The following is a 17,397-nucleotide window of genomic DNA, read 5'->3' as shown; positions in this document are numbered from 1 at the left end:
CGACATGGGGTGCGGTCGGTTTTCAAACATCGTTCGCGCTTCTCAGATCGTCGTCAAAAAAGCAGCAACCGCTCGCTTCTGACGCTGTTGTTGTCGCGGTGTTGGATCAGGCGCTATCGTCGTCCTGCGTGTGTTTGCTTGGGGAACGCCGGGAGCGCCGACTGATATAGCCGGTCGCTCTTTGGGACTGAGAAGTGTTCCGCTTTTCCAGGATGCCGGCAGCGCGTTTGCCCTGGCTTCTGGCGTTGGTCGGTGCCGTCGCTGCGGTGGTGCCGTCGCCGCCGACTATGATCAAGCAGCCCAAGTATGAACAGCTCTACCAGGTACCTCGATCGAATCTGTCGGGATTCGTACGATTTCACATCCACGAACCTCGCCTACCTGCTTATCGTTAAATTGCACTGTAGGGCAGAAGTCGTGTTTCCTATCATTATATACTATTTTTTTGTTTTTTTAAAGATTCGCAATGCGCACCCCGGGCGAGTGCTGTGACCTTAGTGTTTAGATTCTACCTGATCTCATTTTGTGTTGTCAAAAGTCGTACACGGCTGGATTTTTTTTTTTTTTTTTTAATAGAGTTTAGATTATGCGATTGTGTATAAACGGACATGTATTGAACACTGAGCCGATTTCAATACCCGTATACGTTTATGTACAGTCGTGCTGCAAGGTCACGGAAATTGTAGCAGGGTTGTATTGCGGCCACGGTGTTGTGACCAACAAAACGGTAGAGGCTACGTTTTGGGACCCCATCATCATTGTTGTGTATGGTGTTGTAGGGTCTAGGCACTTCTCGTTTTCAAAATTGTCTAGCAAGCTTTGGAAAGCGTAGAAGTTGCTTTTCTCGCATCTCGAGAAAGCGCTTACGTTCGCTTCCTTGAGCGTTGTATCAGTCATTCTGGGGAATATGTTTTGAGTCTACTATCTCTTGGCGACCCTGCTTATCTAACCAGTTATTTCTTTTTTAAACTGAATTCTTTTCTCTCTCCCGCTTTGGTGTCTGCCTGTTAAAGAGCAGGAAAGAATGCAATTAAAATAGTTTTGGCTGCGAAAAGTTCTTATTAGGCAGTCGATCCTCGCACTGTTCTGTTGAAAAGCCTGAACGAGCCAGTCGTGCGAAAGCTTACTTTGTAAAAGGACATACAGTAATGAAGTTACCTGAGTAGTTTCTCGACGGGCATTCAGAAGTGAGGAATTTTTCATAAAGATTCCTTTGGTATGTAGGTTCTTCAACCTGTTCTTTGTCATTTGAATCAACAGATGCAGACTTGTAGTGTAGTTTAAGGAACTTTGTTTCGCCATGCTAGAGGAATTTCATCCAACAAAAGAAAAAAAATGGAACCCTGGAGTGCCTTTTTGCATTCTCAGGAGTATTTGCTAATTGTTGGTTGTAGTTGCATATACAGTGAAACCCATTTAGAATGAACTCACGTACAGTGATTTATTATCAATATCGAACTCACAAAAAATTTCAATAAAAATGCACATAATTTTTTTTTATAACGAACAACATATCGGCTATAGCGAACTTTTTCCCCCGGGAAGGCTTCCAAAAATGCACAAACAATTGTCTTCTTGCCTGTTCCTTCCCTCCAAAAAAAGTAGGAGAGAAAGAAAATTCCAAAAGCTCAAGTTGCAAACCAAATTGAACAGAGAGAAGCGATTCAGAAAGGGAGAAAGCTAAGTAGTACTCAACACGCACGCACAAAAATAAACACTTTTCATCCCAAAGCATTTGCCCACGAAGAGAAGCAATTCAGAAGGGGAAATAAGCTAAAAAAAACCAAAAAAACTGCACGTATGGAAAAAAGAAAAAAAAATCTTTCCAGTGCATTGTTACAAGGCGGAAAGAAAGATATGAGAAAGAAAGAGCTCTCTCTTTACAACAAACGGATCGTGGAAGTTCGTTGTAAATGGTTTTTGCTATATCGAACTGATTTTAGCGTTTCCTGCTGATCGTTATAAACTGGTTTGACTGTAGACATTTGCATACCCGGCCTCATGGCAGGTATGCAACGGGCGGTGCTTTGAGGCTGTACTTGGGAATGTGTATACAGTCAGTTATTTTGTATAGTTGTAAGTTCTTTGCAGTTATGGTAAAGTCATGGGACAGGACAAAGCTTCATCCAAACAGGCAGACATATTTTAAATATGTTGGCATTTTGCTCTCAAACATGTTTCTGTTGAGGAACGAGCCCTTTTGTTTGTTTTCTTAAACTTGGTTCTGGGGTCCATCCTCTGTCTGGGTGCGAGCCAAAAATACCGGGAAACTTCCACAACAGCAGATGCGAGCAGCGCCCTTGTCAAAATGTTTTCCGACTAGTCTGATTTCTGGAGCTCTTTTTTGTTAAATTTTATTTGGTTTACTCAAGCCTCTTATAGTGCCTTTTCTTTTATTTATCAGTTTTCTGCAAATTGAATTTGCTTGATAGGGTTGATTTGGTGCAACTAGCCATTTTCGGTTGAACATGGTAAAAATGCAAATAGACCGTGGCATGTATGAGGGTGCATCAAAAAGTCAATTTTGAACAAAACAGAATGGAGATATGATCGCATGTTGTCCGTTTGTTTGAATCGGTTGCACATAACTAAAGGGAACTTTTTGTGCACGGGTATGGAGAAGTTAATCATACATTCCGTTAAGTGCTTGTGATCTGGGCAACTAGTATGTAAAAAAAAGATAGTTGTACCTTCACATAAACATAAACGACGTGGGTATATCCTTATTTTGGCGTTTTATTCAGAAGTGTAACTTACCTTTTTATATACCTTTATTCGTGCAAGGTCGAGCATCAAAAAGGCAAAACTGTGTTCTTTCTGACACCCTGTATCATTTGCATAGTGCTCAACTTTCCACAGTGCCTGGTCTAAACCCGCCTGCCTCTACCCTGTTTTATTTTTCGCATTTACTTATCTTTCAATTTGCTCATTCGACATAGTAGCTCCTAACTGAGCTTCCTGCGGAATAGTGTGTCGCGGTGAGCTCGCACTGGCTGGATGGTGCAAGCCAGCACCCAATTAAAAGGATTCGGCCGTACGCAAGCGTTCATCCATCGAACGAACGTCGTCATTTACTGGAGGCACGGTGCCTGGAACGTGTCCCCGACTTATCGCGTCCTCACTTGTGGCACCTCAATCTCAGCCTCACGACGTCATAAGGGTGTCCCTCCATTGGCTGCCACAATCCTTGCAGTGGTACAGTAGCCGAGGTGAAATTGGCAGACGCCTGTTCCATCGTAGGTCACTCTTTAACTCGAAAGTCCGTGGAAGCTTTGGCAGCCAGGAGTCGAGACGTTGCGACAACAATGAACTCGTTCGATTTACCCGCACCAGCCTGGACAAGTGCAGATAAGTGTAGCGCAGTGCAGACAAGCACAGGGCAATGCACTTCAAGTTGTGTCTAGAGATGGGCTGCGCTCGTAGATGGAATATGGCAGTGTGCGGCTGGTGGAGGAGGTGCGGGTAAATTGAATGCGAGTGACTAGCTGCGGGACCGCGACATCTGAGCGCACGACAGTCCGGCTTTAGTGATGTCGTTTGTCGCCGCTTTGGGACAACTTTAGATGCTTGGGCAGAATGGGACACTAATGATACCGGTCGGAGACGCGTTCCAAGCGCCGTAACGGAGCATTGGCGCGGCCTCTGAGCCCCTCCGGGTGTGTCGCAGGTGTCGGTGTCCCAGGACGAACTGGACAAACCGTTCCTGCTGGAGTGCGAGGCCCAGGGGAACCCCGAGCCGGAGTACAAGTGGACCAAGAACAACAACGAGTTCGACTACGTGTCGTACGACAAGCGCATCTCGCAGCAGCCCCGCCGGGGCACCCTCATCTTCACCAAGCCGGACGACGTGGACGAGGGCCTCTACCAGTGCTTTGCCTCCAACCTCCACGGCACCTCCGTGTCCAACTCGGTCTTCCTCCGCAAATCGGGTCGGTGGCCTTTTTGCGGCGGTTGTCGTCCGTCTGCTTGTGCTCCGAGATGTTCAAACGATGGGGAAGCTTTGTGGAGTTCTGGATTTTCTAGCTGAGGTGTGGGAAGTGTTGGGAAAGTGGTGCGAGCTGGGAAAGCAGGTTGCTGAAGTTTAGTTTGACAGGAGACTTCTACCAAATGACTTCCATACCTTTCCTTAGATCATTAAAGTTGTGCCTTTTTTTTCTGACTTGGGACTTGGATTGTTTTTATGGAAACATTGACTCAATTGTTCAGGGAAAAAAGATTTCCTGGTTTATTTCTCTCTATTGATACTAAGCATCTTAATGACGTCTATTTATATACTTTTATTGGTTAGAATCCAGGTAACTACATATTTAATATGCCTGTCATAATAAGGTTTTCAACAGATGGCTCTTTTCCCGTAATTACTTTCATGAATTTATTTGCTTTCTGTTAATGAGAACTTCTTTTTTTCTGATTAAGAACAGTAAGAAAGTACACATTCATGAAACACATTCACTATGGGAAAAGAGCCATATGTTAAAAACCTTATAATTGCTTCCCACTCGTGTTATTTAGCTATAGGTGTCCCATTTATTGTGAGCCGCTTTTAGTGGGCCTACGACCACTTCTCTGTTTTGTTAGGTGTTTTTGTGCTTGTTTTAAGGGGATGCAGACGGCCTTTTCAAAACGTCTGCCTCCTGGAGCGTCGGGACCGTCTGTCTCACACGGGGTGACTGAGGTTCCCTTGCCCGCAGAGCTGAACTCTTTTGCGGAGGAGAGCACCAAGGAGGTGTACGTGGTGGAGGGGGACCCGCTCTCGCTGGACTGCAACCCCCCGACGGGCTACCCCCGTCCGAACATCTTCTGGCTCATCCAGTACAGCAGCGGGGCCCTGAGGAACGTCAACTCCTCCCGCATCACGGCCGACCCCGAAGGGGACCTGCACTTCTCCAGGGTGCGTTATCGGCCAGGCGCCCTCTCCTTCCTTCGCTCCTCCTACCGCTCCACAGTTGCACTTGGAGTTACCCTTCCTCTCACCCTCGACGTGGACGAACCTCACAGGCTCAAAGGCGAATCTGTCGCATATCAGTTTTTCAAGTTAGTCCGTATTTAGGTGAGACAAAGTATGGAGCCTGCACCTCTTGCAAACCATGTTGCCCAACTCCTGCACCTGTTGATTAGCGAATTGGTGGTTATGATTAGGCCCCTATACTATGTCCCCCTGGCCATATAACTCACCTGCACAAACTGCATAAGTGTAACTTTCACAGCTTTTTTAAAGATAAATTTGTAGAGTTTAAAAAAAAAAATGAAAAAAGACATTTACAATTCTCCGTAATGCCGAATTACAGCACAGCTCTTGAGGGGAGGGTACGGAGGGAGGGTATGCCCGTGTGACGTCATGAAGGTGACGTCACACGTGACGTGACCCTTACTACCGTTGTGACATCAGTCGTGACGTCACGTGTGACATCATTACGGGAAACGTCCTAAAATACAATGCGCTGTTACGCCGCCGCCGCCGTTCAACCCAGAAACGGGCGCCTTAGAGCTGCACTCTTAAAAAACATTGTATTTGTGTAAGATTTCAAAGGCTCACCTCGTGACTGAGATGTGACTGTGTCTTTCATGTAAATTATGCTATACGAATCAAATGCACCAACACCTTCCCAGGGAAGCTTTGAACTAAAAGACGAGGTGTGTGCCTTGGCCTCTCACCCAGCCGGGCTTGGGCCTGGCCTGATTGGGTAGGCATCCGATCGGGCCGGGCCGGGCCTGGTCAGGGAGGCATCCCATCAGGCCTGGATACGGGTCGGGTAAAACTAACAACCAGGTTGCCCAGGCCGGGTCGAAAAAAATAGGCCCACGCAGTGCTCGAGTCAGCATCTATCTTTGCGTGTCCTTCGTTTTCTTCGACAATGCTTTTTCGAGCATGGGTAGGTAGCCTGGAGCACTAAAAGCAATGAAAAGTGATAAAATTGTTTGATGCTAATGTTTTCTGACGGACAGGTGAACATTGTGCTGTTCTTCATATATAGTTAGCAGACAACCCCCCGGATGGGACTCGTTACTCGGAAAAGGCCCATTGTGAGTCGGCGCTTGTCCTGTCTGCTTCTTTTCTTCAGTTGTCCCACGTCTTCTCTCGGATGCTCTGCTTTTTAGAGTGTAGCTCTTAGGGGCCCGTTTCCGGCTTGAGCTGCGTCGGTGTAACTGCGAGGTCACATGACCTCCCCAAGGTCACATGACCTCCATATCACGGAAACCGCCCCCCCCCCCCCCCCCCGAGGTCACATGACCTGAAGGAGTCACCTATACCTCAGTACGATTCCATCCTCCTCCTCAAGAGCTGCGCTGTAATCCGGCGTCACAGGGCTGTAAACGGCTTTCATTTTTTCCCTTAGGCGTTTGAAGTGCAGACATAGAACGCCAGAGTATTACAGATTGTTTTGTTTCTGAGAGTTGGCTTCACAAATTGAGAGGCTGCATTGCACGACGTTGTCTGCCAACATCTGAGCGTCTCGCGCGGTCTTCTTTGGGTGGCGCAGGTGGAGCGGGGGGACGCTCTGGCGGATGCGGTGTACACGTGCAGCGCCACCTCCGTGTTCCGGCGAGAGTACAAGATCGGCAACAAGATCCAGCTGCGGGTTGAGCCCGTGTCGAGCGCCGGGAAGGCTGAGCACGCCCCCATCAAGCAGTACCTGTCGCCGCCCAACCTGGTTGCCCTCAAGGGCCAGGAGCTCAAGCTCTACTGCATCTTTGGGGGCTCGTAAGTTACTCTTTTTTCTCTCTCTCGCAGGAACTTCTTTCAACGCCGTTACAATGCCTGGGGTCCGATTTTGGTCAAGGCGAGAGCGTCCTCGGCCGCCGATTGGCGGCGGCACCGTAACTTGCATGTAATCAGCAGGTGGAGATATTTTCGACCAGTTTGCGAGTTTGCAAACGCGCAATATTTTGGTGAGAACATCTCGTCACCACGTAATAGCGAAAGAGGTCTCGCAGCCTCCGATGTACTTGCCCTTAGTAATCCGTCAACCACCGGTCGACGTCGGCTTGCGTATGATGGCAGAAAAACTCGAGGTTTGCAAACGAAGCGCGAGTTGTCAGTGGCATCCAGCTTGAGGTAGCGGAGAATCACAGTTTCAGTTCACGTCTGATCTGGCTCCGTTGCAGGTTCATTGCAGACGATTAACCTTTTTCTCGGTTTGTTGGCAGACGTCCAACGGTATTTTCTTGTTTTATTTCCGTCCGGGAACGGCGCTCTGTAGTGGACAAACCACATTCTCCGGTCGCGTTAGCCAACAAACTGCCTACGAACGCCATCTTAAGGGGAGACACTGCCCAGAAAAAAAAATTTCCGCAAAAAAAGTTGATTTTGAAAAATGACATCTTTACATCCACCAACATCTAGAGAGTATTCCCAAAAAGTTTCATTAATTTTCACTGTATAGTTAATTTTTTATAAATTATTTTCTGTCCACCAAAGCTATAGAAAAGGTAGGGTTTGGAGCACTTTGAACACATTTTTCTCCGTTCCACTTTTTGGTATAAGTTCCATTTTAGTCAATCTATCGTTTGATAATGGCAAAACAGGGAAAGCTCATTCTTCTCTTTTCCTGACTGAAATTTAATAAGGAGTGCGGCTATGGAACTTTTTTGTCACTTTACGGATTTCTTTTGTAAAAAATGTTGACATTTTGTCGAAGGCACAGAAGACCAAAAAGTTGACCAATTTTGCAGAAGAGAAAATTTATAGAAATGAATTACTTTTTAGAAAAAATGTTCCATAGCCGCACCCTCTAGGCATTCTGCTACATATCTAGCAAATAAAAATCTTTAATATCGCAATAATTTTCTAACGATAGATTAACTAAACAACGTAGGCGTGTTGCTGATAGAAGCTACTCTTATTTCCTTCTCATTTAACCGACAGACCTGAAACTTTGTTATACACCCTCTAGCATGACCACCAGCCTACCCTGTAAATTTCATTAATTTTAAGACAAGGGTTCAAAAGTTGACCCCCCTAGGGGGTGTGCCCCCTTAACTTGCTCCACTCGTGGCGTCGACGAGCTGAAGGGCCGTGGCGTCTCTCGCAGGCCCCTGCCGCAGATCTCGTGGAGCAAGCGAGGCTCGAGCGCAGCCTCGTCTCGCTTCACCTACACCAACTACGGCAAGACGCTGGAGATCCGTTCGGTGGGCTTCGAGGACGAGGGCACCTACGAGTGCCAGGCCAACAATGGCGTGGGCGTGGCCCAGTCGCACGCCATGAACGTGAAGGTGGAGTCGGCCCCCTACTGGCTGCGCTCCCCCGAGAACACCAACGCGGCCGAGGAGGAGAGCGTCTCCTTCGAGTGCTCGGCCTCAGGCATTCCGGAGCCCAAGCTGCAGTGGTTCGTCAACGGCGTCCCCCTCCAGAGTGAGTGGCGCCCTCTTTGGGAAACTTCTGCCCTCGAGGACAGCCGAGAGACTAAAGACACTTTTACACGCACAAGTTTGGTTACGGCAGAGTGCTTTGAATCTCTTACGACGAGAGAAGACGCTGGCGCCGCCTCTGAGGTGGCCCTTGAGCTGCTTTTCACTAGAGTGAAGAGATCAAATGTACATGCTATCTATGAGAAATTAAACGTTTGTAGCAACCATTGTCAGCAAGTTTTTTTTTTTTTTTTTTTTTTTTTTTTTTTTTAAAGAAAGTCATTAGGTAGATGGCTCAAGTCTTGCGTTGTAAGAGGTTTAAAGAAATTTTAAGGCAAACAGTCACAAGCAGTTTCAAGTACGTGAACCGGCTTTAACCCCAAAGGTGCTGAAGCTCTCAGTGAAATGTGCCACTTTGAAGCTTGCTGGGAGCTTTTTTGTTAAAGTTTCCAGCTCCTGCTCCTCTCTCGTTTCTCTTTTAATGAACTACTCAACAGGACTGTTTCTCCGGGTCTGGGGGCATTACCACATTGGTGAGGTGCGACCGTGTAATTGCGATTTGGGACGTAAGATGGGGAAGGGGGGCGTCTATTCATGTAGTAGTCATTGCCAGTGTCTCCTCGTGCGCCGACGGGCTGTTAGAGTTGGGTTGAGTGAACTAAAAGAAAATCGTTCGCAATATGCGTAAGAAAAACGTAACTCGTGCCTCTGGCGCCCTATAACGCACCAAGAATGCATTGCCTTCACTTTTTGTTCTCTCACTTTTTTTCCACCAATTTATATTGCGATTGGTGCGGCTGTGCCAGCTGAGCGTCCAGAAAAACATGAATGAGCGCGATAATGGACAACCGTGGAACTACGGAAAAATATCACCCTCGCTGCTAAAAACTTGAGAGCTTTTGGCCTTCAAGCCCAGAGTGGGAGCCGATCGATCTTGGTCGAGGGGGCCACCCGTACTCGAGTCTCTTTAATCTAAATCTTTCGTAATTTTATTATAACAGTAACTTGATTCGTAACTGCTAACGACACCTTATAGCTTAGCAGGATCGCACCGAAAGTGGGTGTGGGGGCCGACTTACCTGCCGCGACAGAGTTGCCCTCAAAGCCCGCTCGGAGTGGACTTGCCGAGACAATGCGAACCCTTGTTTTGCAGACGCCGAGGCCAACCCCCGCCGCAAGGTGGAAGGCCCCCTGCTGACCCTGGAGAGCCTGACCAAGCGGGACACGGCCGTGTACCAGTGCAATGCTTCCAACCCACACGGCTACGCCTTCAAGGACTTCTACCTCAACGTCCTCGGTACGCTCTACAAACCTCGCTCGGGCGAATTCCCGTGAAGTTACAATGTGCTTCAAACGTGCTCAAGGTTTATCTGCGTATAATTTTGTCGTTATGTCTGCAGCGATCGCTGTGTCTCTTGTACCATGTATCGTGATCGCGGCTTTGCTCTGGCCATAGAAATGTTCGAAGCCTACATATGTGTGAAGCAAACATTCTTTGAACTTTCTTGAGGGCATGTCCGCAGATATTCTGTCATTGTGTTTGCAGTGAACACCGCGTCTCTTGTAATATCTACGAGCATTATGACGGGCTTTAGACAGCCTTCGATTTGTGATGCATGCTGAATCATGCTGTGGAGGGTACCTTTGGACACCCTTCGATTTGCGTCGATCACTGACGCATGCTGCGCAAGGCGACAGTCTGATTTGTGATGCATGCTGAAGCATGCCGTGCAGGGAGCCTTTAGACAGCCTTCGATTTGCAATGCTCGCTGAAGCATGCTGTGCAAGGTGACAGCCTTCGATTTGCAACGCTCGTCAAAGCGTGTTGTGCGAGGAACCCCTAGACAGCCTTTGATTTGCGATGCGTGCTGTAGCTAACCGTCCAGGGAACCTTTAGACAGCCTTCGATTTGTGATGCTCGCTAAAGAATGCTGTGCAAGGCGAGAGCCTTTGATTGCGGTGCTTGTCGAGGTGTGCCGTGCAACGGAGTGTTCTTGCCCCGGTATGGTTCAGCGCTGCCCCCCAGCATCGTGGAGGCCCCCGAGCCCCTGACGCTGGCGGTGGTGACGTCCCGGGCAACCCTGCGGTGCCGGGTGTTTGGGGCCCCCCGGCCCGAGGTGAAGTGGATGAAGGAGACGCAGGAGCTGACCGGAGGGCGCTACAAGGTGCTGGACAGCGGGGACCTGCAGATAGACGACCTCCTGGTCACTGACCAGGGGGAGTACACCTGCTACGCCAGCAATAAGTTTGGCGACGCCTCCGCCTCGGGGGCCCTCGAAGTCAAGGGTGAGTCGGGCGTCATAAAACTGAATGTACGGGAAACGGGGACGAGAGAAGACGCGTACAACGGACAAGCATGCTCTCTCATCTTAGCGGAGCCGCCTCGGTGGCTCCGAGGCAAAGCGCCAGCCTACAAACGTCCGGGTGGCGGGTTCGATTCTCGGTCGAGGCGCCCGCAGTCCGACTGAGGCTTATTGCGGAGAGGGTGCCGTGCAACAAACGTTTGGTTGGTTACACGGCGCCCCGGGTAAGCGAAATGACTTCTCGGTTCTCTTCTGGGACGTGCCAGACGCCAGATGGTTTGGCACGTAAAACTCCCCATTTTATTTCTGTCGTAGTGTTTTCTTTTGTCTCCGTTTCATTTGCTGTTTCACTACGAATCGTTACCAGCTGGCTCAGTTTTCCACACTTCTGTGAGTTTTCTGCCTGGACAAACAATTGGATTCGATTTGATTGCATTCTCACAGGTTAACCTTTCATACTGGGTGTTGGCGACGTAAAACAAAAACTAGGGGTGTACGAATACTCGAATATACGAATTCGAATTGAATAGAAAGTTCCCAAATAATTCGATTCGCGAATCGAATTCCTAGTATTCGGTCACTCGAATATTCAATATATTCGGCCAAAGACGCGCGGTCGGCGCGGAGCTGACAAAAAAGCCGTTCTTTCTCCCGATGTAAGCGCCGTGATATTAGACAGACCATGCGAGAAACACCTCTTGGTCGTACCATTCCACAAAAATCTAACGCGCAGGTTAGAAAAAAGAAAATTAACGATCGCCACGAACTTTACACGCAGATTTACTCACGATCGTGACACAATCTTCCCATGAATCACAACCGAAACATCCCGTTACGCCGCGCCATGACTAATTTTTTTTCACTAGCGCCAATGTAGAACACACTTGCCGCATTCACGGAAATCGGCGACTACACGATCACACAAAGAAAACTACGTTAAAAGCCGACGGACACTTCGCGTTTTCCACTTTTTTCCCGATTCCTCCTCTACTTTTTCTACCCTGCCCACCACTGCCTGTTTCCTCCTCCCCCATGGAGAGGAGGATCTTGTGCCTTGCAGAATCTCCAGTCTGGTAGTCGGCCTTTAACCACGCCGATGAAACCAGCCAAGTTATCGTCGTCGTTCTTTTGGAGCCGCAAGCCGCAAATTCTGTTTCGGAACAAAACGGAACGGAAAAATAGTGTGCCTAGATTTGAGAGGGTTTCCACCCGTTCAATAGCCGCGTTTGAATTTTGAACTGCGAGAAGGTGACGAAAAGACGAAAGCGTCGATCGGGATGGGGCAGGCAGGGCAGGCGTCGTCGCTCTTTTGATTGCTCGCCTTCTTTCCACGCAACAACACAACACATGCGCACTTACGACCAACCTGCGCTGGAGCAGTCTTCGTAATTTCAGTTTCGCTTGCTCCCTCTTTTAAATCGAGGCTCTCTAAAACAGGATATAGACGGAAAAATGGATGCATGGCGGCAGTTGGACGGTGACTTGCGCCACCTAACCAAGTTTTGTTTCCTTGCCTCAGATTATATTGTTTAAGCCTGTTTACTCTGATTTAACACCTATCTGTTTATGGGAAATAAAATCCCCGGTGTCCTTTTTCTTCCTTAAAATAAAGACCAAATATCGCAAAATACCCCTTTTCTGAGATGCACAAATATTTTTTTTAAAAAAGTTGCGGTGTTAGGTTGTGCTTTTAACGAGAAAAAAATGGCACGCGTGGCTGTAACTTTTTTTTTTGTGACGTTTAGGGTAGATAGATTATGTTTGCGCCATAAAATTGGATCTTTAGTGGCCAATGTCCAACAGCAACTGCTTTTATTTTTTTTACCAGAACTTTTTTTACATTTTTGCTTTTTTTCCGTACAAGATGCATATTCTACACCAGGCGCATACTCTGCACACATAATAGTCTCATTTGCAGCACACTTTGAAAAATTCCTACAAATAAAATCACTATTCGATATTCGATTCGATATTCGGCTTTTTTTTCTTGTTTCGATTCGGTATTCGATTCGAAAACTACTATTCGGTATTCGCACACCCCTAACAAAAACTGTACGCCCCTCCCGAGGTTCCTGACTGAGCGTTTCACAAATGTTCTGTGGACGGTGGGAATTAGAGTGGTTTTGCCAACGGCTCTACGAAAGATGTCGGGGAAGCTATGAAAAGTTTGGTAAAGTCCGCTCTTTTTGTATAGCATGCGAGCTGAGGGTGTGAAGAAAGGAAAGTTTCCTTCTGCGTTTCGTTAGACAACTGTGAGAGTTGGCTGAGGACAGTCGCTTGAGCATTGTATCATAAAACTGTCGACTGTGCCTATTGCGAAGACAAAATTTGGGGAGTGCAAACAGCCCGCGTGAACGACCGTTCAGTAAATGAGAAACGCCAGCGGTGTTCTCACCTCGTTAGCTTGCTTCTTTTTCCTGACAAATTGGCAATGCCGGTTTGTGAACTCGTTGAGACCGGTTGTTCTCAAACTTTTTAATCTCGAGGAACTCCCATTTGTCTCAAATGCAGCCGAGGAACCCTTCAGGTCTTAGCTTTGTTTTAGAGCAGAACAGAAGCTTACAGAACTTGTAAACAATAAGGCTTGTACTAAAGAGCTTTTGGATCATAGTTACGCGCGAATGAGGAACTCGGGTACTCTAAGATAGTGCTTAAACTGAAAGACGCTTTGTTTAGGGGAGCCCAGTTTGGAGCCCCATGGGAACACAGTTTTGAGAACCCATGGTTTAGACATCTGCGCATGTTCGTAGTGGAGGGCCGGAGAACGGGTGGTGGAGCTCTGGGCTCTGGTGCGCAGGCAAGACGAAGATCACGCAGCCGCCGGAGAATTACGAGGTGGCGGCGGACAAGAGCGCGACGTTTCGGTGCAATGCGGAGGCGGACCCGAGCCTGGAGCTGCGCATCAGCTGGCTCTTCAACGGGGAGCTGGTGGACCCGGATGCGGACGCCCGCATGGTGCAAGCCAGCGACAACTCCCTCACCATCACACGCACCATCGAGCTGGACTCGGGCGTCTACACGTGCCTCGCACAGACGGACCTCGACGGCGACAAGGCACAGGCGACGCTCACCGTGCAAGGTGAGGCGCCGCCGGCTTCCTCGAACAATTGGCCAATCAATCAATCGGTAATCTTTTATTCACTAATCAGAGGATAAGAGTGCTGCATCGGCATTGCACTGCGTCAGCCGAGCACTGCTTCCGAAACATGAGCAAATGATTTGGTTCCTTGCCCCGTGGGTTTAGTTCTCAGGTTAGCCAGTATATACCGTGGACTACTTTCTGTTTCTATGCAGTCAACCACTGGTGCTTAGGAGCTCACACACCTTGAGTGCCAGTCAAAGCTGTGCATGTGCACTGTTCACTTCTGGAATGCAAAGGTCTTAGAAAGGAATCTGACCTGACAAAGACAATTAACGAAGGACCGCCTCTGGATAAACAGGTTGCTCTTAGTAGACGAAGAAGCCGAGAGCTGCCGCTACCCCACTGCTGCTACCCTTTGCGATTCAGTCGCTCGTGAAGAAAAAACCACGCAGGTTTCGAAACGTCTGGTCACTTTTTATAGGGAATTTCCTCCCCAGTAGGCCTGCAGCACTCAAGTCTTGAGCTGCTTCCTGACGAGCGAAACCTGGATATTTTTAGGTTGCATTTCGGTTGTGCGTTATCACGCTTGTTCGTTATCATAAACTTGTAAAGTGAAACAAGTAACAAAAGTTCAGAATAAATCATTATAGCGTCCTAATAAGACACCGAAGATGAAAGTTGCAACATTCTTTCGTTGATTTTAAAGATTTTTTAAAAAATTTATCTCGTACCCTCCGTTAGCCCGCTTGCATATGTCCGTGGATCGTACATGATGCGACGCTAACATGCCGCTTTATGTGGGCAAAAAATGGTCGCATCTTTCGAATATTACGGCGCCCCTCCGGCCAACAAAGACGCGCGCGTCGAGCTCCTCCGCATTAGCGAAGGGAGGCGTGCGTCCTGACTGGCGCTTTTGGGGCAGACGTGCCCAACCCGCCCCAGATGGTGCGGGTGGAGTGCGACACGCTGATGGCCCTGGTGGAGTGGAAGCCCACGGGAGACCGGCGGGCCCCGATCCTGTCCTACTCGATCCAGTACAACACCTCCTTCAGCCCGGACACCTGGGAGGACGCCTTTGTGAACATCCCGGCCCCGGACACCAAGTTCAAGGTGTCCATGAGCCCCTGGGCCAACTACACCTTCCGGGTGGTGGCCCGCAACAAGATCGGGCCCTCCCTGCCCTCGGGGGCCTCGTCCCGCTGCACGACCCCCGAGGACGTGCCCCACAAGAACCCCGACAAGGTGGTGGGCCGGGGGGACCGCTCCGACAACCTCGTCATCTCCTGGACGGTGGGTCTCTCGCGCCCGCTCTAATGTTTGTCTTCTAGTGCTGCGTGAAAATTCCGACAGTAGTTTCAACTAATTCTATATGTGCGCAGAGATAAACTATGACATTCATACTTTTCAAAGTGTTGATTGCGGCGGGTGAGCCCCTTTGAGTGCGCTTCTCATTGAGCACCTGTGTGCTGCGGGAAAGCTATGCCTGCGGAGCTCTTGGGCTCCGCGGATATTGCTTCCCTGCAGTGCACAGGAGCTCGGTGAGAAGCGTACTTAAAGTGGCACTGAAGTCAGTTTTGAAAAAGGTTGTTTTTGGTCGGATATTTCTTAAAATATGTTGGTTCCCACATATACCAAGTCCTATATTACAAAACTGCTTATTCATCTCAGGGCAGTAGAAAAACATGTGAACTCTTTTTCCTCACGGACTACATGTGTGGACCAATGAAAGCCCTATAATACACGCAGATTCCGAACGATTTTATTATAACTTGTTTCGAAGAGAGTCTGATAGGTACACACCTGGATAAGACTTCTCTTTTTCTCCGGGGGCAAAGCCAGCGCTTGCAACTCGCTGACAAGCGCCCTTCCTCGACCACTTCACTCGGAAGTTCCCAAAAAGGGCATGTCGTAATCTTTGAACACGCTTTTAACGAGGAAATAAGCTGCGCACAATTGTAATTTGGGGTTTGTTGGGATGCTTAGAGCGTCTAGATTGAGTTGTCACCACAAAAGGACGATCTCAGAATCAACTTCAGTGCCCTGCTCCTCAGCCACAGGCTTATGTGGAGGCTCATCAACGCACCCCCTTCGTGGCTCAGTATCTCGGTTAGCAATGGCGGCTCTAATCTCACGCGTGTGTAAAGTGTCTATACCAAGCAGATATATATAGATCTCCTTGATTAGGATAGTGGTGACATCGTCATTTACATGCCTCAGTTAATATAGTTATATTAAAATTAATTGAGCTTAAAAGTGGACAAGTGGAATGTTGGGACCAACCTTCACAAGTTCAGCTGAGGTTTTGTTCAAGCAGGGTGGACACTAGTGAAAGGCTTGGAGAAACTATTCAATATTTGATTAGAAAATATTTGGCCAAAACCACTGCTTGCTTCGAACTCAAAATCTACTTTTGGGACATGCCTGTTATTTATTTATTGCTTCATTTATTTATTTATTCAGAATACCTCAAAAGCCTTTCAGAATTGCATAAATAAAAGGGAGGTGGTATAGCTTGATAAAAAAAATGAACAAAACAGAAATTAAATGACTACACATGAACCAAAGATTGAAAAGCACACACTGGCTGCAGCACATAATGCCATAAAAAAATTATATGTATTAATAGAATTCAGGCTTTTAGTATGAGCAACACAAGCACATAGAAAGGAAATAAATTGAGCTCTCAAATATTTCATAATGCAACCTAAAACATTTTCTTTATTGAAACTTGGGGTTGTTAATTATCTAAAGAAAATGGTTGCTAATTCTGAGCGGAAGTTTTCTGCATTTGAAATAGAAACAGCGGCCTCTGCAAGACCGTTCCAGAGTTTGATGGCGCTCGGCAAGGAAGAGTTAGTGAATGCGGATGTTGACCCAAAAGTATGTTCGAAGCTCTTAGTGTTAAAGTGGCATGATTCTTTATAAAGAGGTTCAAGGAGTGAGATGGATTTTGAGTGGAGTTGTTACATAAACGACGAATCAAGCATACGAGGGAAATTGTATGCCTTGTGTCCAGCAGAGAAATCTAAAAGTATTGTTTCGTTAATGATACGCCTTCGAAACATAAATATAATGGCAAAAAAGACGAACAGCTTGAATTTGAAGGTCGAACCCTCTCAGATTATTGCGTACGTAGTCTGTAGGCTTCTGCATTCCCTTATTGTATCGAGGATCAGGGATGTTCGTAGGGTATCGTTAAAAAGATATATGGAATTCTTGAAATCAAAAAGTTTGAGAACTCCCGTTTCACGCAGTTCCTTCCCAAAGATGCTGACTCGTGGCGATCCCTCCCCCACAGCCGATGCCGCCGATAGAGCAGAATGCTCCGGGCTTCTTCTACAAGGTGTTCTGGAAGAGGAACGACCTGCCCGACGCCGCCTGGAACTCCAAGATCATCGACGACTGGAAGCAGAACCGGCACGTGGAATACGGGCAGCCCACCTTCAAGCCCTACCGCATCAAGGTCTGCACTCGCCACTCTTCCCTATTGCGGTAGCTCGTTACGGGGGCAGGGCGGCCAGCACTCGGAATCCCGATTTCCCTTTACTTCCTTGCTCAAGTGTCTGCGTGCAGGTAAAGAGCCTAGAGCAGATCGCTGAGCACATTGGTGTTGCTTTATCCACTTTGTTGTACATCTTGCCTACGTCACGTCCTCTGGTTAAC

The 17,397-nt window shown here is 47.9% G+C and overlaps 1 protein-coding gene across 1 annotated transcript in view; it reads left to right on the top strand.

Moving 5' to 3' along the window:
- Window positions 1-17,397, top strand: part of LOC8034694 (neuroglian) — a 35,277-nt gene that overhangs the window by 450 nt on the left and 17,430 nt on the right. The window contains exons 2-11 of the mRNA XM_029979320.4: window positions 212-323; window positions 3,668-3,929; window positions 4,692-4,891; window positions 6,483-6,703; window positions 8,034-8,353; window positions 9,503-9,646; window positions 10,363-10,635; window positions 13,450-13,731; window positions 14,657-15,024; window positions 17,033-17,197. Of these exons, the coding sequence (XP_029835180.2) occupies window positions 213-323; window positions 3,668-3,929; window positions 4,692-4,891; window positions 6,483-6,703; window positions 8,034-8,353; window positions 9,503-9,646; window positions 10,363-10,635; window positions 13,450-13,731; window positions 14,657-15,024; window positions 17,033-17,197 (2,346 nt within the window). The 5' untranslated portion in view covers window position 212. The remainder of the gene's footprint in view (window positions 1-211; window positions 324-3,667; window positions 3,930-4,691; window positions 4,892-6,482; window positions 6,704-8,033; window positions 8,354-9,502; window positions 9,647-10,362; window positions 10,636-13,449; window positions 13,732-14,656; window positions 15,025-17,032; window positions 17,198-17,397) is intronic.

Source organism: Ixodes scapularis, unplaced genomic scaffold (assembly GCF_016920785.2).
Source record: "Ixodes scapularis isolate PalLabHiFi unplaced genomic scaffold, ASM1692078v2 PGA_scaffold8__174_contigs__length_109621045, whole genome shotgun sequence".
NCBI classification, from domain to species: domain Eukaryota; kingdom Metazoa; phylum Arthropoda; class Arachnida; order Ixodida; family Ixodidae; genus Ixodes; species Ixodes scapularis.
The sequence above is the reverse complement of the archived record's forward strand: the minus strand, read 5'-3'. Positions and strand labels throughout refer to the sequence as shown.